Source organism: Aulonocara sp. 'chitande type north' Nkhata Bay, linkage group LG16 (assembly GCF_057382095.1).
Source record: "Aulonocara sp. 'chitande type north' Nkhata Bay isolate Kocher_YH1m ecotype deep benthic linkage group LG16, A_spYH_male_GT1.1, whole genome shotgun sequence".
NCBI lineage: Eukaryota > Metazoa > Chordata > Actinopteri > Cichliformes > Cichlidae > Aulonocara > Aulonocara sp. 'chitande type north' Nkhata Bay.
Window position 1 is genome coordinate 21,609,066 of NC_141359.1, and position 26,337 is coordinate 21,635,402.

The 26,337-nt window shown below is 39.0% G+C and overlaps 1 protein-coding gene across 3 annotated transcripts; it reads left to right on the top strand.

The window, feature by feature from the left end:
- The first annotated feature begins 10,640 nt into the window (after positions 1–10,640).
- LOC147311446 (nectin-4-like) lies at positions 10,641–25,487 on the top strand. 3 transcript variants are annotated; one of them, XR_015125418.1, is made up of 8 exons: positions 10,641–11,055; positions 17,301–17,642; positions 17,762–18,064; positions 18,680–18,773; positions 20,483–20,637; positions 21,131–21,230; positions 22,151–23,628; positions 23,749–25,487. XR_015125418.1 is itself a non-coding variant. In XM_086267127.1 (7 exons), exons 1-7 carry the CDS (start codon positions 10,938–10,940, stop codon positions 22,305–22,307), a joined length of 1,269 nt encoding a protein of 422 aa, XP_086123253.1. In that variant the 5' UTR covers positions 10,641–10,937; the 3' UTR covers positions 22,308–25,487. The 3 variants fall into 3 exon arrangements, 2 of the variants coding, with proteins under 2 accessions (XP_086123253.1, XP_086123254.1); XM_086267127.1 differs by having other exon boundaries at positions 22,151–25,487; XM_086267128.1 differs by lacking the exon at positions 21,131–21,230 and having other exon boundaries at positions 22,151–25,487.
- Positions 25,488–26,337: the final 850 nt, after the last annotated feature.

The following is a 26,337-nucleotide window of genomic DNA, read 5'->3' on the forward strand; positions in this document are numbered from 1 at the left end:
GTTGCCATTGTCTCACTGGTCATGATGGTACTTATGTGAGTGTTTCAGTATAAAACTTTTTACAGTTTTAAATAGTCAAGCAAACTGCAGCTATTAATAATTGCTACAAAACAATACCTCTTTTTATACTTTTTAGAAGTGTATTCTGGTACTGCCTAAAGTTTTTGTATTAAGCTGCTTCACTTTTGTAAAAGGTTAATTCACATATTTAACTGCTGTTTACAAACAAGCTTGAAGGGGGCCACAGCAGCGTGTTGTTTTATACTATTTATATTTTAGGATAGAAACTGCTGACTCATCTTGTCTGGATCTTGTTGCTAAATCTGTTTTTAGATTTAGTAATGGATGTAAAGATATTCTTTGCCTTTTTCCTGCATACTGCTGAATATTGTAAATTTAGTTACATAAATTTTTCATCCTTGTTAGCATTAGCAACGCTTACATGTGTATTTTAACTCTACATACATATATATTATTCATCAGATTTTTTTTCTTTCCTTTAAACCTAAAAATGAAGACATGACACTTTATGGTTTTAAACCTTTTCAGAAAGTAAGATCATTAAAAATGTTTTCATTTTTAAAGTATATCCATGCACCGTACATGATAACAGTGGTTCTCAAGCTGTGGAACATGGCCCCACTCGTGAAGCATCATGGAAAAAAAATATATATATTATTTTTTTTTTTGTAAAGCCTAGTTAATTTCTCTGGAAAGTCGGCTTTTAACCTCCTAGGACCTGGCGTCCACATATGTGGACATCACATTTTGGGTTATTTAGACCAAAATACTCATTTTTGCTCTACAAGGGCCTGATATCCACTTATGAGGACATTATACTGCCACTGTTCTATCAAAATTTTAAACAAATATCTTCATATGTGGCTTTCATTTTTCTTAGAAATAAAAATCAGGTTAAAAAAATATATCTGGTAATTCTTTGTTTTTACATTCATCGGGTCCCAATCAGCCCAAATATCAAAGAGAAATTAAAACTGCATGACGTGGAAGAGTTCGGGTCTTAGGAGGTTAATGCTGACTTTGAACTAAAATTCATCTTGTACCTTTTTGATTTGTTAATGAGTAATTAATTACTTAACTAATTACAAACTCCTTGATGTGGACACTAAACTTTTTTTAATTATTGAATTTCATTCATTTCATTTTTCCTTTGTACAGTGGGGCATGTCAGAAAAAGTTTGACAACCACTGTGCTAAAGCATTACACGGGTAGGTTTCCATGTTGTCAGAAAACTATTTACCACCATTAATTATTATTATTAGTAGTATTATTATTTAATACTGTATAGCCTGTACGGCTGTCTCAAATGGCTGTCTTAATGCTGACAGGAACATTAACCACCTGGTGTTTTTTTTTAAAGGTTGAATAAACTGAACATTTGAAACAAATTGAATGCATCCAGAGAATGTTAAATCTTTATCCTGATTGCCAGGACAAACAATTTCTCTGAATTGTGTGAATGAATTGTATTCATCATTTTGATTTGAATTAGTTTCTGTAACAACTGTTTATTATTTGTTCTTTTGTCATTACATTGTTATAACTATTTATAATTTGTATGCTTTAAATAACATGCAGTATACCTACTCTGACAGTCCAGGCTGCATTGATATAAAACTTGATTATTATACAATTAATACACAAGTAAGACAACTGGCAAACTGAATAGGTTTCCTGCAGTAGCATTGTGCTAATAACTCTCACAGATGTTAATGTTGCATTCCTTTCTTTTAGTTCAATAAAAATCAACTAATGCCCAAATGTCCTTTGCTGAAAAGCTGTATCACTGTACCAGCGTTATCCTCTTCACAGCACATTAGCTGAAATTGGTTCCCTATAGAGCAAGTGCACAGGAAAAAAATATATTTGTTTGATTTTTTTTCTTTATGTCTGCCTGGCGTGCAGGTAACTGAAGAAATTTTATTAACACAAGTAATGACATAGTTATAGCTGTAATGTAATTATTGTAATTACTTACCACAGTAACATGTTACAAAAATGTCATGTGATTACAGTAAAAGACGAACTAGGACTCCAGAAGAACAGGAACTTGATTTGCTGCAGAGATGTTAGACAAATTTTGTTATGACTCAGATTCTCATTTCTCACAAAGTGTTCTCTGTCATGTCTTTGCTTTTCCATGTTTTGTTTTTTGTTCTTGTTTTTGTTCTTGCTATTCCTTTTTTATGTACTTAAAATTAGGTGTTTTAGGAAGACCTTAAATAAAGTATACAGGACAGACACCACTTTGAGAGGATTAATTAAATCTGTAGCCTCTGATTCTTCTGAAAATGCCTGATGGACTTTAAATATCAAATTGTTTGTGACTGAGATGTTTTGCTGTTTTGTTTTTTATTTATTTTTTAATGAAAATTTAATTGATCATACATTTGGCCGACATGTTTTGGATTAGCCTGGTCTGGATGATCTCTCTTCTTTGGACTGCAACTCTGTGCAGTCCAATTCAATTAAGACACGGAGATGAAGGCAATTCTATAATTAATAGAGTCGAAGATAACTAAGAAAACAATCACATCATCTACTCGACACAGTAATGTTATATAATGTCCACAAGAGGTCACTGCAGACCATAAATTGGCTAAATGGCACATGCCTTATAAGTGACTAGCAGTGAGGCAAGAAAATGGCAAGCTAGCAACAGCTAAACTAAACAATAAACAATAGAAAAGTCCTTTAAATGCTGGATGTAATCATCATGGGAGATTCTGGCCACTGCTATTAACTGAGTACTAAATAATTAAATAATCCTACAAACATGGTATTAATATGCTGAGGCATAACTTTAACATGCACAAACAACTATAGCCATTATCATACCAATGAATCTGTTCAAGGGAATAACACTTACAGGTTCATTAACACACAATTAATCACACAAAACGGTGTTACAACTGCTATGCTTTGCTGCTGCTCCTTTAGACTCCCACTCTCCCTCTGCGTGCTGAGCACATGGCAGGGCTCGCAAAATCGCTAGCCTGACGTCCCGGAGCTAGCGATTTCTCCGTCGGACGACCAAAATCTATCTCAGCCCCGCCCGTCGGGCTATATGTTAACCTGACTGTGGGTTTCCAGCGTAATGTTATACAATCTGCCATAACCTCATGGCCACTAGATGGCACCCTAAGACCATAAATGAATTTCCGGCTTGTGTATATATATTGGCAAACCGGACGTCTACAGATTACAACAATTCAGTGCAGTAGCGGTTTTAGATACGGGCGAAACGGGCGGTTGCCCGGGGCGGCATCGTGGTGGGGGGCGGCATCACGGGCATCGGCAAAAAAAAAAAAAAAATGCTCGTACGCATGCTGCCCCGACGTCAGCCAGGGAATGGCATAGGCATCGGTTTTCTATCGCCCATTTGCTGGGAGTAAGGGCACCCTCCCTTTTGCGAGGTGTGCCTGCTGGGAGGAGAGGGCGGGGCGGCGGGGGATTCTCTGGCTGGCTGGAGCAGTATCTAATAATAATTAACTCGCAAAATAAAACAAAATAAAAACAAACCAACAAACACGAAAACACCAGACATTATGATACAGACTAATAATTTGCACCGATGTATTTTCGAAATTCTGTACACGAAAAGTGAGCGCGAGAGCCCTCAGTGCGCCTGCTTGGTGCTGAAGTCAAAGTAAACTTTATTGTCATCTCCGCTACATACAGTCCAGTATATAGAGAGACGAGACGACGAGGCTCCAGTTACAGCAGTGCAAGTAAACAAACAATATATATAAGAAGAGTAAGAAAATAAATATACACTTTAGGACTCGGGGTAAAGGGATCAATAACAATTTAAAATTTACAGTTTGATGATTTAAAGTCTCACACACAACCTGTCGAAAGGGGAGGGAGATCTGCTGCTTCCAAATAGAGCACATTTCATTTATAATGTTGTAAATCCAAGCCCATTATGCTACTCACCCCCTCCCCCCTGTGCTGAAACGTAAGCGTAAGCGAATCACTCACTCACCCCTATGGGCTCAAAATGTGGTCATAAATATTTTGTACTTGTAAAAAAGATTTGTGTGTGCGTAAAAAAGATTTGTGTGTGGACTTAGAAAAAAAAAACCCTGCAAGCAGTGGCGGCTCCTGAAAAAAATCTCAGGGGGGGCAATTTTTATGATATCGACTAAAATGACCCATTTAATGAGTACATCAAACAACACAATTTTAATTTAAATTTAAAATGAACAACCATATTCTGGCCATTTGTATAGATTTGTAAAAATGAACATGAACAGATTTTTTTTTTTTTTTTTTTTGAATGAATGAAAAATAACTATTGAAAACAACAACTGTAAACTGATTGGGGGGGTGGGCTAAAGAGAGAAAGAGAGAGGGATGGAGAAAGAGAGTAAATATGGTTAAGGGTTCTTATTTGTACAAGAACTTTGCTCGTCTGTCTTTCTGAGTGGCAAATTTCTCGATGACCCTGGTGTTGAAATCAGGAAGTTCTTGTGTGAGTTTTTTTCTCTATGGACAGCATAGCCAGAGCGTTGAGCCGATCCTGAGCCATATTGTTTCTCAGGAAAGTTTTTATCCTCTTTAAAGTAGAGAAACACCTCTCCGATTCTGATGTTGTCATTGGTGTGGTGATGAGGATGTTAAGAAGACTTACAGTTTTACAGACTTGTGCTGGAACCAACTCCGACAAAAAGTCCTGTTGTATGCTTTTGACTTCTCCTTCGTTGCCTGGGTTAGTTGAATTTCGGGCTTGTCAGGTTCCAACTCTTTAACTTGCAGTTTTTCTGCCATTGTCCTTCTGGCAAAAGGGTAGGTTAGAAGCGATCTAACCGAATTTGGGGGAGGCTGTGCCTCAACCGTTAACAATACCGCTGCCATCGTCTCTCTCTGACCTTATAGCTCACTTAGGCTACTGACTGAGGTAAAATTCTAGAACAGCAAATCTTCGCACGTTTTCTGCAGGGGCGCAATTTTAAGCGCCCCCAAACCATTTAATTCAGCGACGCTGATAGGTCAAATATTTATTATTTTCCCCTGGCAACCATTTAATGATAGGCTATTTCGCTGCATATCAAGGGCGCTTTGACGAGCGCCCCAGAAGAAGAAAAACACCGTTTGTTGGTTGAACTTTAATGAGTCAGCTGGTGAAAATGTTAAAATACGCCTGGCTGTATATGGGCACACACATAGTAAAACTATCATTGATGAATTTTTTAAAAATATATATTTTTACTCCTCCACATTTGGGGGGGCGGAGCCCGAGCGCCCCCTATGGGCCAGCCGCCACTGCCTGCAAGTTACAAGTACGGATTTTGACCCTATTTTTCTTCCTTTCATCTGATTGGTCAATGTCATGTCAATCACAAATGTAACAATCCAATCAGAGAACAGATGGGTTTGGCTGTCGGAGGGGCGCTTTTTTGAACTGCAGGTCCTTGAAGGGTGATACAGTTTGAAGCTGGAGGATCGCTATATAAATATCCGATAGCAGCTAGGTCCCCTAACTTTCAGTAGCTGTTGAAAGGAAAAAGTTGTGGTATATCAGTGGTTAGAAATACCATTATTACTTTAGGATTAGTTTAACACAAAGTCAGGGCTGACCCAGGACCATTGCTGTGAGTCACAGTGCCCAGCATAAAAGTCCTTTCACATCGGACGCAGGATGTGCTGCTAATGCTAACTAAAAGCAAAGGATCCAGAATTTGTTACGCTGGCTGCTGGGCTCTGTAGGTTTTTGCAGCAGCTCTACCTGTACTAGATGCACCTGCTCCTTGTCTTTTCTATCTCTGACTTTATGTCCTCTACAAGAGTTTGGTTTTTTTGCTGGTTCTTCAAATGTTCAATAAAAACATGTATGCTAATTCATAACGAAGAAAGCTTTGTAATGAAGACTGTCATTTCCAAAACACTGCTCGCCCCCACCCCCACCGCAGCGCTGTTGAAAAGGCTGTGGAAGTCCCTGTATTAAACATGTAGACCTGTGACACAAAAATCACCAAACTCGGACGACCACAGACTGTTTTCCTTCGTGGTGATGAAGGAAAACGCTGGGTTGGCATGTAAAAGGGCATTTATTCCCTTCAAAGACCTGCAGTTCAAAAAAAGCGCCCCTCGACAGCCAAACCCATCTGTTCTCTGATTGGATTGTTACATTTGTGATTGACATGACATTGACCAATCAGATGAAAGGAAGAAAAATAGGGTCAAAATCTGTACTTGTAACTTGCAGGGGTTTTTTTTCTAAGTCCACACACAAATCTTTTTTACGCACACACAAATCTTTTTTACACATACAAATCTTTTTTACACATACAAATCTTTTTTACAAGTACAAAATATTTATGACCACATTTTGAGCCCATACACCCCCTCCCTCCTGTGCTGAAGCGTAAGCGCATCACTCACTCACCCCCTCCCTCCTGGTTCACAGCTTCTTCTTCTTCTTGGTTGGCAACCATTGTTAAGGCACATTACCGCCCCCTGGCTCACATTTCAGTGGACATTTAGATGAGAAAATATATATTTAACACATTTAAGGAAAATACTAATAAAATAAAAATAAACAAAATAAATGTTTATTAAGCAATTTTGATAGGAAATTGCTTAAATTTAGAAATATTTTTGCTCTATAAAATAGTTGTTTTCTTTTAGAATCATTCATCTTAGCAGTAGGATTTACATGAAAAGAGAAACAAATTAAGTTTGAGTGAAAATGTAAAGTTTTTGCACTCTCTGGTCAACTGACTCAGTGAATCAAATGACTCAAAAAATGCGATTCACTTTGGTGAGTGACTCATTAAAACTCGATTCAGTAAAAAGAATCAAATTTACCATCACTAAACTGCACTGAACACGTTCCCAACCGGAAGTACAGATACCGAGGTGCATCATGGGTAACGTAATCTAAACAGTTATAGTGAACAAGCAGACTTTTAACAAGAAGGTTAGGAGTAATGGGATCAGGGTCCACAATGTCCGATGTTGCATAACCAAGCATGTCCACATAATTATGGATGATTAAAATTGTGATATTTAAAAAACACACACTGTTTCTTAAAGAACATAAATTAAGAAATAGATTATATTAGATTTATATTTTAAAGAGCATCCTAACGCACGGCATAACAACATGGTATGCAGGGTGCTCAGCTGCGGACAGGAAAGTACTGCAGAGGGTCATCAACACAGCCCAGAAGATCACTGGCTGCTCTCTGCCCAGCCTGGAGGTCACTGCAAACTCTCGGTACCTCAGCAGAGCTGGCAATATCATCAAGGACCACTCTCACCCCAGCAACCAACTGTTTGAACTATTACCGTCAGGCCGACGGTACAGGTCACATAAAACCAGGACAAACAGATTCAGGGATAGCTTCTTTCCCAGAGCTACCACCGTAGTAAATAAGCACAAAAACAATTGAACCTATTCCATACCGTCACTGTCATTATATTATGCTGCTATTCATACTGTCATTATATTAATGCTGCTATCCTGTATATATTGTACATACTATTGTTTGAGTACTTACAATTGTTTTTTTGTACTTTTTATATTTTACATTTATATTTATTATTGAAACTTGCACCAAGGGAGTGGCACTCCAATTTTGTTGTACTCTGTACAATGACAATAAAGGCTATTCTATTCTATTCTATTCTATTAAATATGACAAAATGCTTACTTTACAGCAGCAAAATTATTTCTCTACAGTTTAAACATTTAATAAACTTTCTGCCTGCACAGAGTGGATATTCAAACATACATTATTTTTTTGTAATTATTATTTACTTTTGTATTCTTTTTAGAATAATAGAATAGAATAGAATAGAATAGAATAGAATAGAATAGAATAGAATAGAATTCAACTTTATTGTCATTGCACATGCACAGGTACAGGGCAACGAAATGCAGTTTGCATCCATCCAGAAGTGCTTTAGTGATATATTTTTAGCCAGGAAAAACATTTCACTGTATGTTGTACTAGCTATAACTACATGTGACAAATAAATAAAGAATTGAATTGAATTGAGATATATTACAATATATATTAGCAATAATATAGATATGTGAGTATATTACAGAAATGGGTCTATTATGGTATGTTATAATGTACACGGTATGAAGTATGTTGTGAATATTCTATAACTATAAGTATTTACTTTATTATTATAGCACTATAAATAAATAATAAGGGAAGGATTCTGTATCAGCACCGTGATGGAAACTTGTGCCCATAGTATATACAGTATTCTGAAGAAGGTCTAAAATGTCACTGTATGTGTGTGTGTGTTTTATTTGTATAGATTTTTTAAATTCTTACTAATAATATAGCATTGTCCAGACATGCCTGGTAAGGACACGAGGAAACAGTGACAAAAATAGCTGTGTGAGGCTACTAAAAGCAGTGGATCCCTCAGCAGCTGGATTACAAAGAGCACAGGTAACAATAACACATGTACCAGTTGTTGGAAAGGTATTCCAGGAATGTTTTGCTTCTATAACATTTTTCCAACATCATTTAGATTAATTGCAAGAGTTGTTAAGTGTGGATAATTAAATAATAGTTTATTGTAATAGCAGTTTGTGCCTTGTTCTCAGATGGACAGCAAGTTGAGAGTGATAGATGAGATGAGGAAATAGAAGGAGGAAGAGAGGCAAAGTGTGATTCACAGGGAGAGCCTAGTTTATTTCTCTCAGTTTTTTGTTGCCTTATGGTTCCAAGCACTGTCACCTATCTTTGCATGTTATTATTGTTTCATAAAACTTGTTTAATCAGCTACCATCTCTCCTATGGGCTTTTTACAGTCTACAGTCTCAGATCAGATCAGATCAGATCAGGGGCGATCGTGGCTCAAGAGTTGGGAGTTCGCCTTGTAATCGGAAGGTTGCCGGTTCGAGCCCCGGCTTGGACAGTCTCGGTCGTTGTGTCCTTGGGCAAGACACTTCACCCGTTGCCTACTGGTGGTGGTCAGAGGGCCCGGTGGCGCCAGTGTTCGGCAGCCTCGCCTCTGTCAGTGCGCCCCAGGGTGGCTGTGGCTACAATGTAGCTTACCATCACCTGTGTGTGAATGGGTGGATGACTGGATATGTAAAGTGCTTTGGGGTCCTTAGGGACTAGTAAGGCGCTATATAAATACAGGCCATTTACCATTTACCATCAGCACAGCCCTGACCCCCAGCAGCAGGAGCAGCAGGAACCCCTCAACAGCAACATTGTACCCATCAGGTAAAACATAGGCTACTTTTACTTTGCAACAAGGCAAAGCAAACGTATAGTATGATGCAATCCCATATTAGATTCTTGAATGTGTGTTGTTGTTATTCAACCTGGTTCAATGTGCCCCTTTTTAACTTTGAACGTCTTTAAACGTCTCTGCACAGCCCTGCACACACACATCGAAAAAAAAAAGATTGCCTCAACAAAAGGGCACTTTGGTCACCCATCAGGAAAGGGGCAGGTGCTCAAGCCCCTGCTGCCCCCCCCTGCACGTGCCTGCTGGTGGGGCATGCTCAGGCTGTAACGGTTTGGTGGGGGGCACTGACTGAGGCACATGTGGTTCTGGCTGTGATGTAACAGGGGAGAGTAGCTGAGGCATCACAAGAGAAGCAGGAGGCGGTGAAATGGGCAATGCAGGCTGCATTAAAGCAGGAGGTACAGGCTGAGTTGGCAACGGAGGCAAGCAGGCTAAGGGGGCTGTGGATGCGGAGGCAGATATAGGCACGGCTTCTGAAGCAGGTTCCGGGTTTGATGCAGCAGTCTCAAGCTGCACTTGAGGAGTGGGGACTCCTGACTGCTGCTGAATGGTGGGTGCATCTCTTCAACTGGGCCAAGTAAGAGCAGAAATTGTGAACAGTCAGATTTTGTTATACCAAAGAACCCCTGGTGGAGATTTAAATTCACAGAAACAGATGAAAATAAATTAATTTCCGAGATTTTATTGCAATGTATTTTTATTAAAAGAATTATTTTGGTTAAAACCACTGCTGCCTGTCTGAATTCAGTTTATACTTATGGTTTGTTTAGTATGGTATTTAAATGTTTTACTAAGTTCAGGAATGTACAACATGACCATCCTTAAATAAACCAGGGGCAAACATCCTATCTTTTTCTTTTTATTTCTTTTCCATAAAGAATCACAGTCTAATGGTGTTACATTTTAGGCAGCAGTAGCTAGAAGCGCAGCATTTTTTTAACGAATCATTAGCCTCCATCCATCATCAGCAGATGAGCATCAGATTAGATAGATTAGTCCCTCTGAAAACTCTTGGATTTGGCCTCATCCGAGTATCATACAGTTAAAAACATGATTGTGGATAACCATAATGAAAAACAGATTCACACACCTGTCCCTGATGTCCTCACAGACATTTTGGGGAGATCAGTGACCTTCATGAGAAAATGTATATTTTTTTGTATAAACTTAATATAATATAATATAATATAATATAATATAATATAATATAATATAATATAATATAATATAATACATAACTTAATAATATAAGCTATAAACGGTATATGTATAGTTTATAGTTTGCACTGTGCCTGGTTGCAGTGTTGTCAGTGTTGTGTGCCACCCCCCCCCCCCCCCCAAAAAAAAAAAAAAAAAAAAAACAGAAAACAACGGAAACTCCCAAAGTTTCTCTTCTCGCAGCAGCAGCGGGTGGCCACTTGTTAATCCGTCATCGACTACATTTTGATGAACAATCGGTTCCTACCAGTAATTTTTTTATACTTTATAAAAACTGCGCTATCTGTTCATTTACTCACATGAATGTAGCTACAAATTAGACATGCACAGAGCCTATCCTGCATCTTGCTTTATTTCCGTCCTAGTGTTTTAAAGACGCACTAACAAACCTAATCTCTCCCGGAAGTCGATATGTGTGGATATCTTTTTTTTCTTTTTTAATTGATCTACCGAGGATTAGTGGATGGATGACATTTCTCCTTTTTGTGGCAATTACCGCCACAGTTTATCGTCCCGATGTCACTCGATGCTGCGCAGTCTGTTATTTCTGATGGTAGCGCTTCTGCACACAGATGTAATAGGTACGTCGATTAAATTCTTTTCTATTTTGTTGTATTTTTATGTTATTACTGCTTCTTTTGTGGAAGGTAGACTCGTACGAAAAAAGGTGAGGCTTTGTGAAACAGCACCTGCACCGGAACTGGCTGCTTTTGTGATCGTCGCATCTTGATAATGATGTTCACTAACGCAGTGACACAGAAAAGTGTTGCAGAATTCAAAATCTCGTGCAGTGTGATTGTTTAGTCCTCATCACGTGTTTCTGTTGTCCTGCATGCATTTTGTTTATGAGATATTTACAACAGAAGAGGGGGTACAAAAGAGAGGAGCGAGACTCATCTGTCTTGCTAAGAAATTGGTCACATTGAATTAATGTCTGCGCGCGTGTGTGTGTGTTAACACTATTAGTAGGCTACTCCTTCAGTTTCTGGCTGGGTAATTTCATGAATTCAAATCACAATGAACTGCTGGCTTTGTTGATACAACATTGCAGGTCTTAATGCTCAATTCCTATTTTTTGATCAAATCCGATTTTTTTTTGTCCGGTTGTTCACACTACAAATAAAAAGCGGCCCGCATGCGCAAAAGAAGACGTCACACACAACGCGCTCTGTTTAGACCCAGACCAAACACTATTGTTTGCCTGATGGCTCTTAATAAAAAGACTTGTTTCGGACTTCACGTTTCCCAATTTTGCTTTAAGTTATAAAGTTATTTTGTTATGTACATATTGTAAATGACCTTTAAATTTGGTAAAATCTTCACATATGTTTGGTAAAGATACGATATGGTAAATGTGCCTTAAGGTGAAAAATATGTACGTTGCCTGTGCAAATTAGTACCAGGCTGACAATTGTACATGGTTTGTTAATGTTTCCTTTAATGGAATTAGTTATGTGCAATCAAAATGTTGTTTAATAGAGTTTATGTGTAGTTGTAAGCTAGTTAGGTGATAGTGAATTAAGTGATGCAAATTTGATGTGCATGCTATATGTGAGCAGGAGAAATTTGAAAAAACTTTTAATGAAATCTCTGTGACGCATTAGTATAAGAGACCATCATTCAGCCAGGGATGCTATGGCCTAAAATTTATCCTTATTGCTGTTTCAGAGAGGAGCGGTGCTTCAAAGGATAGTTGCAGATTTCTGTCAGAATCTGTAGATTACACAGTATAAATAAAATGATCACGTTTCTCCAACGTTGTCTCCCCAACAGTTTCACCAGGAAGCAAAACCGATTTTAATTTAATGCACGTATCAAACAAATGCACAGTAATCTATTATTTTTCTTCAGTAATTAAATAGATTCAACATCTTTCTTCAACAGAATTGCAGACTGCACAGATGGTACATTCCCAAAGGAAAGAATACTATAACTTACTAGGGTATATACTAGACTTAATATTTACTGAATACAATAATGGATTTCTATACATTTTACATCAGATGAAAACTTTGGTTGTAAGATTCAGATAAATATTTATTAAAAGCTAGACATTTTAATTTCTTTGTGCCCCCCTTTTCCCTGTTCATGCTCTCCCTGGGCCCCTGGCAAAACTTTGCTAGAGCCGCCCCTGCACAGTGACCAGCTGTCAGCTACATAAAAAAGGATCCTGGTGTTATTTGTCTCTCAGAAACAGTTCATAACTTCCCTTCAACTCATTCATGTCACCTAAAAGGTAAACCTGTTTCTTCATCACCTGTTCAGCTCTGATGATTCAGTAAGGACATCTCCTGGTTTCATCTTCATGTTTCCCTCTCACCAGGATATCCAAACCGATATCATGACCAGCAGTTTTTACGGCTGTGGCTCCAGCAAACCTCATGTGATACTAGAAATTAATATTAAATAAATTCTTACAACAGCTGATCAAGCTAACAAGCTGCTGTTTTTTTAGCGCGACATCCGTTGGTTTCCAATTTCTTGCGCAGAGAGAAAAGCCGATCAGCTGATCATTGATCAGTTTAATGATTGAATTAGCAACTTTCTAGCTGTAGTACGGGACAAATCGCGTTCCTTTTCACCTCGACTTTAAAGTTCGACCTCCTCGGCTGTAATTGGTCCAGCCCAGAGTCGATCATGACCAACTGGCCAATCCACCACCATTCATTTATACCGTAAAAAAAAAGAAAAGAAATAAAACCCCATCGGCCCATAAAAACGAAAAATCACGAGCGGCCCACCGGGCGAATGCCCGGTATGCCCGATGGCCAGTCCAGCCCTGTCAATCACCAATCTCTATTTCTGTCACTCCCTCTCTCTCGTCTGTGACTAGAATCATTTGAATAAGGTGATATTTCTTTAATTAAACTTTGAATGTTGAGGTTTATGTGAATGGAGACCTGCTGGTTTTCATAACCCATCGCAAAGATAATAGAGAGAGAAGGCCTGTTATTTTCTTTTACACGTGCCTATGTACCTGCTTATAAATGTACGGTCACGTGACATTTGTGTTTCGAAAAATCGGAGCTGAGCTCGATGTCAGTGTCGAGCTTCCCATCCCCGCAGAGAATGTTTATCTCATCCTTTGTGTTTTTATCTTCTTCGAGACTTATGCCCTACAAATTTGTTTCACAGTTAGGTGCCTGACTGACAACTGTATAAAACAAAAACTACACACAGTATTCGAAGCACATAGCGCGCAGTCGTAAATTCCCCCTAATTTTGGTATGATCCGAGCTCAGGCACTAGCCGACTGAGCACAGCAGCTGCTGCCTGCGAATTTGCTGTTGGAGAAACGCAGACAGGCAGACAGAGGAGAGCTTAAGTTTGACCAGGTACCAAAGCAAATCATTCGTACTGTACAAATAATGTGAATATGGCGGTGTATCACAAAAGATTGATATCAAACTGATCACTTGACCCATATTACGTTACTTGCTCTTCCAGTGAATCAACAAATGGCGAAATGAAAAGCCAAACAACAACAATGCTGCAAAACAAGACGAATTTCAATACACAGCAGTATAGTTGAAACCAGATATTTACATACACTTTAGGGAAAAAACATAAAAACATTTTTTTTACTGTTAAACATCAATTTAGAGTAAACTTGTTTTGTTTTAGGTAAATAAATATTGAAATATCTTTTGAATTAATTAAATGTCAGAATAAAGAGAGAGAGAGCTGTCTATTTTTTATCACGTTTTTATTGTGTCTTGAATTAATAAGAAAACTCCAGACGTTTCCATTCTGAGCTTAAGAAGCTTCTGATAGGTTATTAGAGTCCATGTGAGTAAACTGGTGGCACAGCTGTGGATGCATATAAGGCAAAACACAGAGCCTGTTTCTTTGACATGGGAAAATCAAGAGATATCAACCAAAACACCAGGGAAAGAATTGTGGAGCTCCATAAGTGTGGCTCAATTTTGAATACAATTTGGGTTCCATTTGCAATTAAGAAATACAGATAGTTTCTCTGTAAATATATTGTTTCAACTGTATATTTGATGATATTGGTGTTTGGCTTGATTGTTAGCACAAAGAGAGAGAGAGAGGAACAGAGAGGGGGATGGAGAGGATAATGAGGACAGAACAGAGATGGAACAAGAGCCAGGTGCACTGAAAAAAAGGCCATGTTGGATTTACTTAATTCAATAGTGGACATTGGTTGCACACAAATGTTTTGCTTTGGCAGAAACTTAAACAACTGAGTTAAATCAACACAACTTTTCATATTCAATAAACCTGTGCATTTTGTGTTCATAAAACGCGATTGAAACATGTTTAGATGAAGTAAGGTGAGCTCTTGGAATATTTTAATCCTTCACAATTTTGTCATTTTATTTCAATACTATTCAATAACTTTTTACCCCAGTACTACTTGGTCACTTAAATACTACATGTTGTCTTCATATTACACAATGTTCAACAAAGTCTAGAGTCTGGTTACCATAAAAATTGAATGGATCTACAAAAACTGCCATCATCCTATCTTTATCCTGGTTGCAGGGGGGCTGGGAAATAACCCTGAAGTGATAGGTTACAAGGCAGGGTACACCCTGGACAGCTCACAAGTCTATCACAAACAATCATTTGCACTTACATTGACAGGTAATTTAGAATCACCAATTAACCTAACAACTGAATGACTTTTAACTGTGGGAAGAAACCAGTAGACCCAGAGAGAAGCCAGTGCAAACTAGCCAGGTTGTGGATTTGAACCCAGGACCTGCTTACTGCGAAGGAACAGCACTAACCACCATGCCACCAGATTTAGCAAAAGTAGGAAAGCTATGATTTCAAGGCTTGATTCAGAATTTTTTGTGCATTTTTGTCCTTGACTGGTTAAACTGCAATAAATAGCAATAGTATACACATGACGTGTGTGTAGTTGTCTGCCTCTTAGAACTCCAGTGATTCTCCTGCAGTTTGACATCTCGTGCGATCTTGTGAATTTCATGAGTTCAGCAACTAACCACTCTTACTAGATTGTATCATGTCATCTTAACAAGAACAAATTAAGTTGTTGAATTTTGTACAAATCCTTCATGATTTAATTACGTTCATAGAAACATGAAATTATTGTGTTCAAATTACAAGGTAGACTTTTTTAATGTAACAACCACCCAATTTACTTTTTTTGGTATACCGAAAAAAGTAGAGGTGGCTGCTCGACTTGACTGAGATGGATGTCTTCCAGAAACCACTATCCAAAGCACGTAAGACTGAAATCCCGTGCAGTGTCGCAGTAAGTCATTGACTTACTTCACTCGAACAGGACATGAACGATTTAATCTAGCCTCCCTGCATATCATGTAGTTTCTACACTATATAGTTACACTTAACTTTGAAGCATGATTTACGTAAGCATGATGCTTATGTAAATCCAAGAGCTGGCCAATCCCTTTTTTTCAGTGTGAGACAGACCTGTTAGTCAAATGGTTGTTTGCCAAAACTAATTAGAACTTTTGAGGTTTGTTATTTTTCAAATTCTATATTTATTAAGTTATGTAGGTTTGTTTGCACAACAAGGCTAAATAATTATATAAACTTTTCTGAATCTGAATAGTGTACTTTCGTAGAATTAGAAAATAATATGGTACAAACTAGTAACTCATCATATTATCTATTGAAAAGGAATACTTGAATTAATTGAAAATGTCATTGACAGGTTCGCAAAACTCAAGCCTTGAAGATACAGTCTCATGTTACCACAATAAAGAGGTGTTGTCATTGTAGTGCAGGTCTATAATGATTTTCAGTGCTACTATCATCTAGTTTTGATTCTGGTTCTATTTTGGTTAAGTCCTAAAGTAGTCCTGATTTTGAACTGTTGTAGCCCTGTTTTAATTCCTGATCTGTTCTGGGTCTGGTTGAATTGGGGTTTAGTCCTCGTGTCTTGATACAACCCTAATTTTTTTCTGCCTTGCTGTTGTATTAAAAAACTAGTTTAAGGTGTCCTGCATATGTGATATATATTTTTTTCTTATATGAAGTTATTCTTTTTCAAACAAAACTCAAAACACAGCCTAATAAATCTTCAACTTCACGCCATGTTTTTCAGTCATTTCTACACCCCCCCAATCCCACATGCATGCTACCGTTTAGGGCTAAGCCCCAGGTGTATGCTTGCATGACCTTCTTCCTATTTTACGTTGAAGGTCCGCGTCATGTGTCAGTTTTGCGTCTTCCCTGTCTCGTCATGTGTAATTGTCATCAGTCGTGTCTCCTAGCTGTTCCCTCTTTGCCCAGTTCACCTTTTGTATTTATTGCCTGTGCTTGCACCTGTTCGTTGTCGCGTTGCCCCTCATGCTGTGTGCATCTCCCTGTGTTCCCCTAGGTTTCAGAAGCTCAGTTTAGCCTGGTTCTGTTTTGTATCACTTCCTATCCCGCAATGAAGCAGTGTTTAAGTTCATGTTCTGCCTGTTAGTCCTGCATTTTGGGTCCAATTCATGCTTGCCACACAGCTGTAACATAAGTTACTCGCGTAGCCTTGATTCGTTCACATGTAGCAAGGGATTCAGTTGTGTTACTTTTGGCTATTTGATAAACAGATTTCATTTTAAGCTTGAGTCCTTTAAACTCCCAAGAAATTGAGAAATTGTTCAAATATTTATCACTGTCACAGTCATTTTTCATTTATATTTGGAGGCTAAGACCTCTTTGTTATGCCACATTTTTCTTATGCAGGAAAAACACTGCAATTGTATGTCAGCAAGATGCTGCAAAACTGCCTAATTTCAAGATTTGGTGTAGAGACAAAGCACACACCAAAAGTAAGATATAGAAGAAATTGTAATCTGATAGTGTTTCATGCTTTTTACAGCTCTCCGGGTGATTGGTGGAAATGTGAAAGTGGTTCAAGGAGGTACTGCTATCCTACCGTGCCATGTCACTGGTACCAATGATGACCTGACACAGATTACCTGGCAGAGGAGGACGAGAGAAAAACCTCACAATGACAATTTCCTAACTATCCTACCCAGAGAGGGAGTGCAGTTTGTCAATGGAGGTGATGATCGATTTAAATATATCGGGAATTTTAATGACAAAAATGGAACTCTCCAGTTATCCAGTGTTGCCCTGAAGGATGAAGGCAGCTACACGTGCATCTTCACCTTTTTTCCCAGTGGAAATCAGAAGACAGAGATACCTCTGAATTTGCTTGGTATACTAAACTTTTTTTATCTTTAAAAAATTCTGTGTGTTCGTATGCGTGATAGAGACAGAGTTACTTTGATCATCCTGTATGCATGTTTATTTATTTGTGTGCTGTACCTCTCCTAGTGCCTCCTTTCACAAGCGTCAAGGACAATCTTCCCACTTTGGGCACTGAAGAGGTTTTATTTGCTACTTGCACGGCTGCTGGATCGAAGCCTCCTGCAGAGGTGAGGTGGCTCACTGGTGCTTTGGGAGACAAAATGAGGACGACAACAAACTCCACTCAGTATGACAACGATACAACTACCACAGTCAGCTCTCTGTTTGGTGTTCCTACAAGAGAGATTAATGGTCACCAGGTCCAGTGTGTCATCAGTGGTGACTCCCTGTCTAAAGAAGAAACCCTGCCGTTCACCATACAGATCTACTGTGAGTACCAGCTGCTCATGGAGTTCCTATTTAGTGTTTATTTAAGAAGTTTAATTATTTGATCAAATATTAAAAAAGGTATACAGAAATTAAATGACACAGCCTATCCTACAGAGTAGAATGTCAATAACCATGTGCATCTGTTTATCTGTTTCTGGCCTTCCAGTTCCATCATGATGCCATGCCACAACGTAAAAGAGGTTTCAAACTTTTTTGTCTATCTTAAAAATTCTGTCATTATTCACCCCCCAGTCACAAGATCCATGAAGCACACATGATCAGAGTACGAAGCAAAAACAATTCAGGCTAATATAAATGTGAAAGCATGCTCCTCCAGTACTGTTTCTTCTTTTAGTGGCATGGTGAAGCTGTTTTTTGGTGGAAGTCCCCAAAATGACCACAGAATTTAATGAGCCTTTTTTTTTAGTCAGCAGTGATTATAAGTGAGCCAGTGATTAACACCCTTGAATGTGCATGAAAGGATCACTCCTTAAAAAGAAAGAAAGAAAAACAACCAAGATTCATGGTTCTGCCTGCCATGATTGGATTCAAAGGTATGTTCACTTTTATTTTGACAGTTTATGATTAACACACTTCTGTTTATTTTTTTTGCAGTCGCCCCCACAGAAGTGAAGATTAGAGTGATTTCAGAGGACTCGTTTGAGTGTTTGACAGAAGCCAACCCAAACGCAAAATTTGCCTGGAGCAGGTAAAGCAGTTTGAATAATGGTTTCAGTTAATTTAAGTGATTTCATTGATTCTTTAGGTTTGTCTAAGTACACTGTGCTGAAAAAGCCCTGAGAGAGGGCAAGCTTTCGCTGGTATGACATCACCACTTAGGCTACGTTCACACTGCAGGTCTTAATGCTCAATTCCGATTTTTTGATCAAATCCGATGTTTTTGTCTGTTTGTTCACACTACAGATAAAATGTGACAGCAAGCGTGCTCTGGTGTGAACCCTCAAAGCGGCCCGCATGCGCAAAAGAAGACGTCACATACAAAGCGCTTTGTTTAGACCCAGACCAAACAGTATTGTTTGCCTGATGGCCGTTAATATAAAGACTCGTTCTGCACTTTATGTTTCCCAATTTTGCTTTAAGTTGTAAAGTGATTTTGTTATTTACATATGGCCTAATAATGATCCTTATGGCTGTTTCAGAGAGGAGCGGTGCTTCAAAGTATAGTAGCAGATTTCCGTCAGAATCTGCAGATTATACAGTACAAATAAAATGTTCACGTTTCTCCAACGTTGTCTTCACAACAGTTTCACTAAACGTCTACACTGGATGGCCAGGAAGCGTTCATGATGTCTTCTCGGGCGCTTCTCCGGCACTGATAATTGGCATCTGTCTTGTGCCAGTGACGTAAAAGACGGATTTAATGCGACATGACCGTTCAAACATCAGTCGCTTTCTAAAACATCAGATATGTATCGGATTCAGTACCACATACGAAAGTGACCCAGGTTGGGTTTGAAAATATCGGATTTGTGCTGTTCACACTGTCATACCATGATCGGATATGGGTCGCATAGGGTCAAAAAAGTTGGATTTGATGCGCAGGGTCCCCCCCATGCCCCCAACTCAGCATTCTTTCTCCTCCAAACACAACAGGTAGTTTTTACCAAAAAGTTCTATTTTGGTTTCATCTGACCATATGACATTCTCCCATTTTCGTCTGGATCATCCAAATGCTCTCTGGCAAAGTTCAGACGGGCCTGGGCACGTCTTGCACTGCAGGATTTGAGTCTCTGGCAGCGTAATGTGTTACTGATGTTACTTTGGTCCCAGCTCTCTGTAGGCCATTCACTATATCCCCCGTGTGGTTCTGGGATTTTTTGCTCACCGTTCTTGTGATCATTTTGACCCCATGGGGTGAGATCTTGCGTGGAGCCCCAGATCGAGTGATTATTAGTGGTTTTGTATGACTTCCATTTTCTAAAAATTGCTCCCACAGTTGATTTCTTCACACCAAGCTGCTTAACTATTGCAGATTCAGTCTTCCCAGCCTGTTGTTTCTGGTGTCCTTTGACAGCTCTTGCATCGTGGCCATAATAGAGTCTGGAGTGTGACTGTTTGAGGTTGTGGACAGGTGTCTTTTATTTTATTTTCTGGATTTTCTTTTCTTGTTTAGTCTCTCATAGCTGAGGAATACCAATGATGAAAATTACAGGCCTCTCTCATCTTTTTAAGTGGGAGAACTTGCACAATTGGTGGCTAATTAAATAGTTTTTCACCCCACTGTAGATCATGTATTTTGGTTTAATTTCAAGAACATAGCAACATTTATGTGAGCAAGGAAAATGACTAACACAACTAACAAACTAATAGCTGAAATTCATTGGAATTTTAGCACAACTCACTTTTTTTTTTGCCCTGTCGTGCATTTCACAATAAACCTCATTCATGTTTTTCCAGATCTGGCCAGTCTTTGCTGCAGTCTGCCGTCAAAGTAGATGGTGCAAAGCTACAACTGCTGAGTCGGACCTCTGATCTAAACGGCCTCTATCAGTGTGAAGCATCTAATGCATATGGAAGAAAACACAGTCAGCTGTATGTGCATGTGGCATCAGGTGAGGTCAGCTTGGATTTAGCTGTGCAGTTTGTCCAAATCTTTCTCAATTTGTTTCTGATTTCCAAACTTTTGTGCAGATTGTATCATTCTGAAGTTATTCTGTTCTATTTTTTTGTGGACCACAATCAAAGGAAATAAATAGAAACTTGAACATTTACACTTGGAGTAAAATGATGGACTCTCCATATGAAGGGATAAACATACAAGTGAATGAATGAATGATAGATAACTGATGCTCCAGTCATCCAGTACATTATATTATTCAAGTCAGTTCCAAAACCTAAAATTTAGAGCATGTCCTGACTTGTGATAGGTTCTGTTCATGGTCGTATCAAGTTTGTCTCATTTATTTTTGTGCCCTAGAACTTGTCAGAATGACACGTTTTTGAATGTGTACAGGTGCAGGTATTACATGGTGTTTGAATGCTGTCCAAGTCATCCAAATGTAAAATTGGAAAAGTCAAATATTCTTAATTCTTGTGTCCATGTAGGAGCATGCTCTGCGGCTTGGGCCTTATTTGGTGTTTTGGTTTTCCTGAATGTCACTGGGGCTGCAGCATGGTGCTTTTATAAACATGGATTTCTGATAAGGTACTTCTAACATTTACCTGCTTGTCTGTATGTTGGAAAATATAAAGTTTATCTCATTTTAAAGCATATGTGCTTTAAAGGGTGCTGATAAAAATTTATTTTTTATTTCTTCATAAATGAAAGAAGTAAAACATATAGCAGGGATCCAAGTGTAGTGTTTGCAATTTGTGAGTGTTAACCTAAAACATGTGGTCAAATGAGTTCTCAGTGCAAGTTAAACAGGTCGTACATATGCTGTAAAAAAAAGGGAAAGAAAGCACATATATTACCTACTTAACCCTTCTCTGGAGTATGGACCTTTGATGAGGATCCTCAGAAATGCTCAGTCTTGAGCCATTTTCTCAATCTGATGGCAAATGTATTCTTTTTGAGATCTCTTTACCATATATTCTTGGCCTTCTTCTTTGTCTCTTCCCCTCTGAGTTTCAGAGCTTGTCTGGTGAGGTTGTTGCCTGGTTTCCTCAGTGCATATCCTGTCCATTTCCATTATCTTCTTTATATATTTTCCTCCGAATGTACCCGCCTTGCGTTTTTCCAACAGGTTATGACTGTGGATCTTGTTTGGCCAGTAAATCTTCAAGATTTCCTTGGGAAGCTGTTGATGAAGGCAAAAATGAAAAAGAATACGATCAACAAGGTGTAAAGATAATATCTAACAAAGTTCAACAGTAGATCAACAAAATAAGCGGAAATTCCCATATGCACACTCTGTTAAAAGCACTAAAAGTCCACTTGAAAGTGACACGAGCAGTCAGCATCTCAACACTTGAAAATGTTGAGATGTGCTGACAGTGTTTCCTCTGATGTTAGAACAGTTTCTCACATGTACTTTCTCATGTGCATCTTTGGGTTTTGTTTGGTTGTTTGTTGGTTTTTTAACCACAAATAATGACAGGGAGCATGTCCTACTGTTTTCTTAGGAGACCAGAAAACACACCAGATAATGACAACACGCCAGAGAGTGAGCATGTTCCACTGAGACCTAGCAGTGCAGTAGATGATCCCGGGCCACATGATGTTCCACCATCTTCCAGAAGTGCACATGTTGATGATGGACTATCTAAGAGAACAGAATGATGATCATGGACAAGAAGATGACAGAAGACATGGATCACTGTCGACTAGCAGTGCTGGAGGTGATCAAGGACCACATAATGTCTCACCCTCCCCCAGGAGAGCAGTGTGATCATAATAATAATAATGGATTTGATTTATATAGCGCTTTTCAAGGCACCCAGAGCGCTTTACAATTCACAGTCACTCTCACATTCACACACTGGTGGAGGCAGTTGTAGCCACAGCTGCCCTGGGACTGACAGAAGCGAGGCTGCCATATCGCGCCATCGGCCCCTCTGGCCAACACCAGTAGGCAGTAGGGTAAAGTGTCTTGCCCAAGGACATAATGACCAGGACAGAGAGCCCGGGGATCGAACCGGCAACCTTCCGGTTACAGATGCGCTTCCCAGCCCCCAGCGCCACGGTCGCTGGGGGTTGGGCTACATGATGACAGACAGTGGGACAGACAGCATGTCCCACTATCTCCCAGGAGTGCACATGATGATCACGGGCCATCTAGGAGAACAGATGATGATCATGTACCAGAAGATGATGGAAGGCATTGTTGCCTTACAGTGCTGTGTAATTACTGCTTTAAACAGTTTTTTTATTTTATAAAGAGGTATGATTAAATAGGAGTAAAGAGAGTGAGTAAATAAGTCAAACGAGTACACTGACTGATGCCATCATGCAGCTTTTACAAAGTGTGGGTAAGCTGCGAGTCACAGGTGGACTATTTAAAGCACTCACGGATGTTGCACAAGGCACAGAGATAAATTGAGAAACAACTTGAGTGGTTTTACTTCACTGTCATGGAAATTGTTTCATCATTACAGTAAAGACAGAAACAGAATGTAACTAATCTGACTGATCAGATTACTTCTGCAAAACTTATGCTGCCTCTAGTTTTTGTTGCCACTGTCCAAAATGTGATAAGAGTGCACAGCTCAAAGAAATTGGGGAACACTTGTTGTCAGATTATAACACAAAATCTGTGAAACTTCAGGGATATGAGATGAAAGTGGCAACAGGTGTGTTGGACATGCAACACTAACACAACGCCTTAAACAGGAATAGGTATTAAACTGCACGGTGGCTTGTGAGCACAAATCTCACTAAATGATTTGTGCTCACAACATGCCACTATCATGCAGTCTGAGTCTGACAGTTTGGTCAGAAATATGCACATATATTCTCCACATTCTTGAGACTGTGCTCAGAGACACAGCAAGCTTTCTTGCAAGAGCATGTGTGGATTTGCCATCCTGGAGTAGCTGGATTATCTGTGTGACCTGAAAGGCTTGCAGCTACTATCTCATGCTACCAGCAAAACTAGAGAACGGTAAGGAGAGAAAAACATTTTGTGGAAATCCCCTCGTATAACCATTCATCTTCCTGGGGATTGCCTAGAACTAGAAACAGAAAGAATATCTAACTCTGCTCTTTTGGTTTCATTTTACAGAAGAAAAATAAATGTTGTGACTCAAACAATGGGAATCGATAGATCTGGGTACCAGTGATGGACATTAGATCAACTGCAAAAGTGGATGCAGTTCCTCGCTCCAATCCAAACCCAAACAACCATTGTCTTCATGCGGCCTCCCCTCACGAGCTGGAAGCTCCAAGACTGAAGATGGAACAACAAATCTCAGATTACAAGACTGTGTTGACTCTCTGCCTTATCCTCCTACTTCTTCGAGATCACTTGTGTCAGCTAGGGGATTGTTGACTTCTGTTTAAAACAGGGTGTAAGGACACTCTGTCTCTCAAGTTGGACACAGGATACACATGTACACAGACACAGACATACAATCACCCTTTTTCTGTTGTCTAACTGCTCTCCTAAGCTCAGTCTGAGTAAAGTTCTTTTTTCTCCTCTTGTCCCCGGATGTTGTGAATTTCATTGTTTTCTAACCATGCAATTTCTCTCTGACCTGTCTTCCCAATGTGATATTTGTGCAATGTTTGTATGGTTGAAATGGGTCCAATGGGTTTTTTGGTATCATTATAATGAATCTTAATTCACACCTATGGGCAATTTAGTGCTACTAATTGAACTGCAATGCACTACTATGAAGACCCATGACTGAATGTTTCCTGTCATAGGATTGCAGTGTTTTCTCTTTCAGAAAACACTCTAGATGAGAAACTGCTTTTAGTGACTTGTACATGGTTATTTTTATTTCTTAAGCATCCGCCACACACATAACAGATAACTGATAAACTTTTCTGTGTTCTACTCAGTCATGGAAACTCTGCTCTATTCTTTGTGCTTTAATTCTACTAACTATTTTCTACTAACTTATGATTGTTGTATTCAGTCATATTTATTCATAACTTTAAACTGCAGTAGTCAGTGATTGATTGACTAGCACCACTCACATATAAGTGTTTTCGTGACGGGTGCACTGTGAAGTGTGATTAAAGAGTGATATATATATACACACACACAAAAACAGGATATGACATTATGCCCATAGAAAATAGTGGTGTTACTGCAAGTAAGAATAATTTAGTGTCACTGCTCAGTGCCTGCAACACAATGCATCTTTTGATGCAACCTATAAAACAGATTAAGACAAACTGGAACAAATTAGTGGCCCAAGTCAGCTTTAAATACCATCAGGTGCTTAAAGCTGACGTCTCACAGATTCCCAAATTCCAGGTTTCGACACTCTGTGACCAAAGTTCACTGAACCAACAGCAAAAGACGACCAAAACTATGCTTCATGTTTGAAAAACATTGTAATGATTTCACTTTTATTTTGGCTCTCTTGCTTCCACCATAATAAAATTGCACTTCCTATCTCTGTACTTCCTATCTCTGTGTGTGTATATATATCACCCTTAATTACACAGTGCACCCCTCACGAAAACACTGACTACTGCAGTCTAAAGTTATGAATAAATATGACTGAATACAACAATCATAAGTTAGTAGAAAATAGTACGTTGTGATGATTTCACTTTTATTTCGGCTCTCTTGCTTCCACCATAATAAAATTGCACTTCCTATTTATGTGTGCTTCAAGACCAATTTTCCATCAAAAACCCTATTTTCTGCCTTATTCGCTTGCTCATTATGTACACTAAAAAGCCACATTTCTGCTATTAAATACACGAGAAATATCAATGTCTCTAATAAACCTCTGTAACTGAAAAATTACTCGATATTAATATTAGTTTAGATGGGAGCACATCTTTTATAAATCACTCTTAAACTAACCACGACTATGAGCGCTATTTAATGATAGTGCACGTTTTGTTTTTTGTTTTGTTTTTTTGTTGTTGTTTTTTTTTTTTTGGGGGGGGGGTTCACGATTGTGTAAATATGGCCCCATAAGGCTGTGCAGGAACAGGAAATGTGGTATTTTTATGTGGCTGCGGTCAGAAGTGCGTTTTACGTCAGAAAATATAACAAAATGTGCTCAAAAACAGGTGCAGTGAAGCGATTACAGCACTTGGAGCTGACTCGACTTAAAATTAACCTGCAGTGGATCGTGTGGAAATTTATCAGAATCAGAATCGTGTTTATTGGCCAAGTATATGTGCAGACACATACAGGGAATTTGGTTCCGGTAGATGGTGGCTCTCAAGCACAGCAATGTAAATCTCACACACACACACACACACACACACACACACACACACACACAAGTGTCTATATATACACATTACACATACATACACAAAGCTGTGTAAACCAACTATAAATAACGAATCTAAACTTATATACATAAAATACAGAAATGAATGAGGTGGAATGAATACTACAAAATGTACATAAGGTGCAGTTGCAGTCTGGCAGTGGGAGCAGTGTGACAGGTCAACTGTTAAGAAGGGAGATGGCGAGGGGAAAGAAACTGTTCCTGTGTCGGGTGGTCCTGGTCTGCAGGCTTCTATATCGTCTGCCAGAGGGCAGCAGATCAAAAAGTCTGTGTGCAGGGTGTGAGGGGTCTGCGATGATTTTCCCTGCCCATTTCCTGGTTCTTGAGAGGTACAGATCCTGGATGGAGGGCAGGGGGGCGCCGATGATCCTTTCTGCTGCCCA

Excerpts from the sequence above, each read along its gene's own strand:
- LOC147311446 (XM_086267127.1), top strand. The coding sequence starts at position 10,938 with ATGGATGACATTTCTCCTTTTTGTGGCAATTACCGCCACAGTTTATCG. Across the intron at positions 11,056-17,300 it reads TCTGCACACAGATGTAATAG|CTCTCCGGGTGATTGGTGGA; the intron begins GTACGTCGATTA and ends TGCTTTTTACAG. Across the intron at positions 21,231-22,150 it reads AAACATGGATTTCTGATAAG|GAGACCAGAAAACACACCAG; the intron begins GTACTTCTAACA and ends CTGTTTTCTTAG.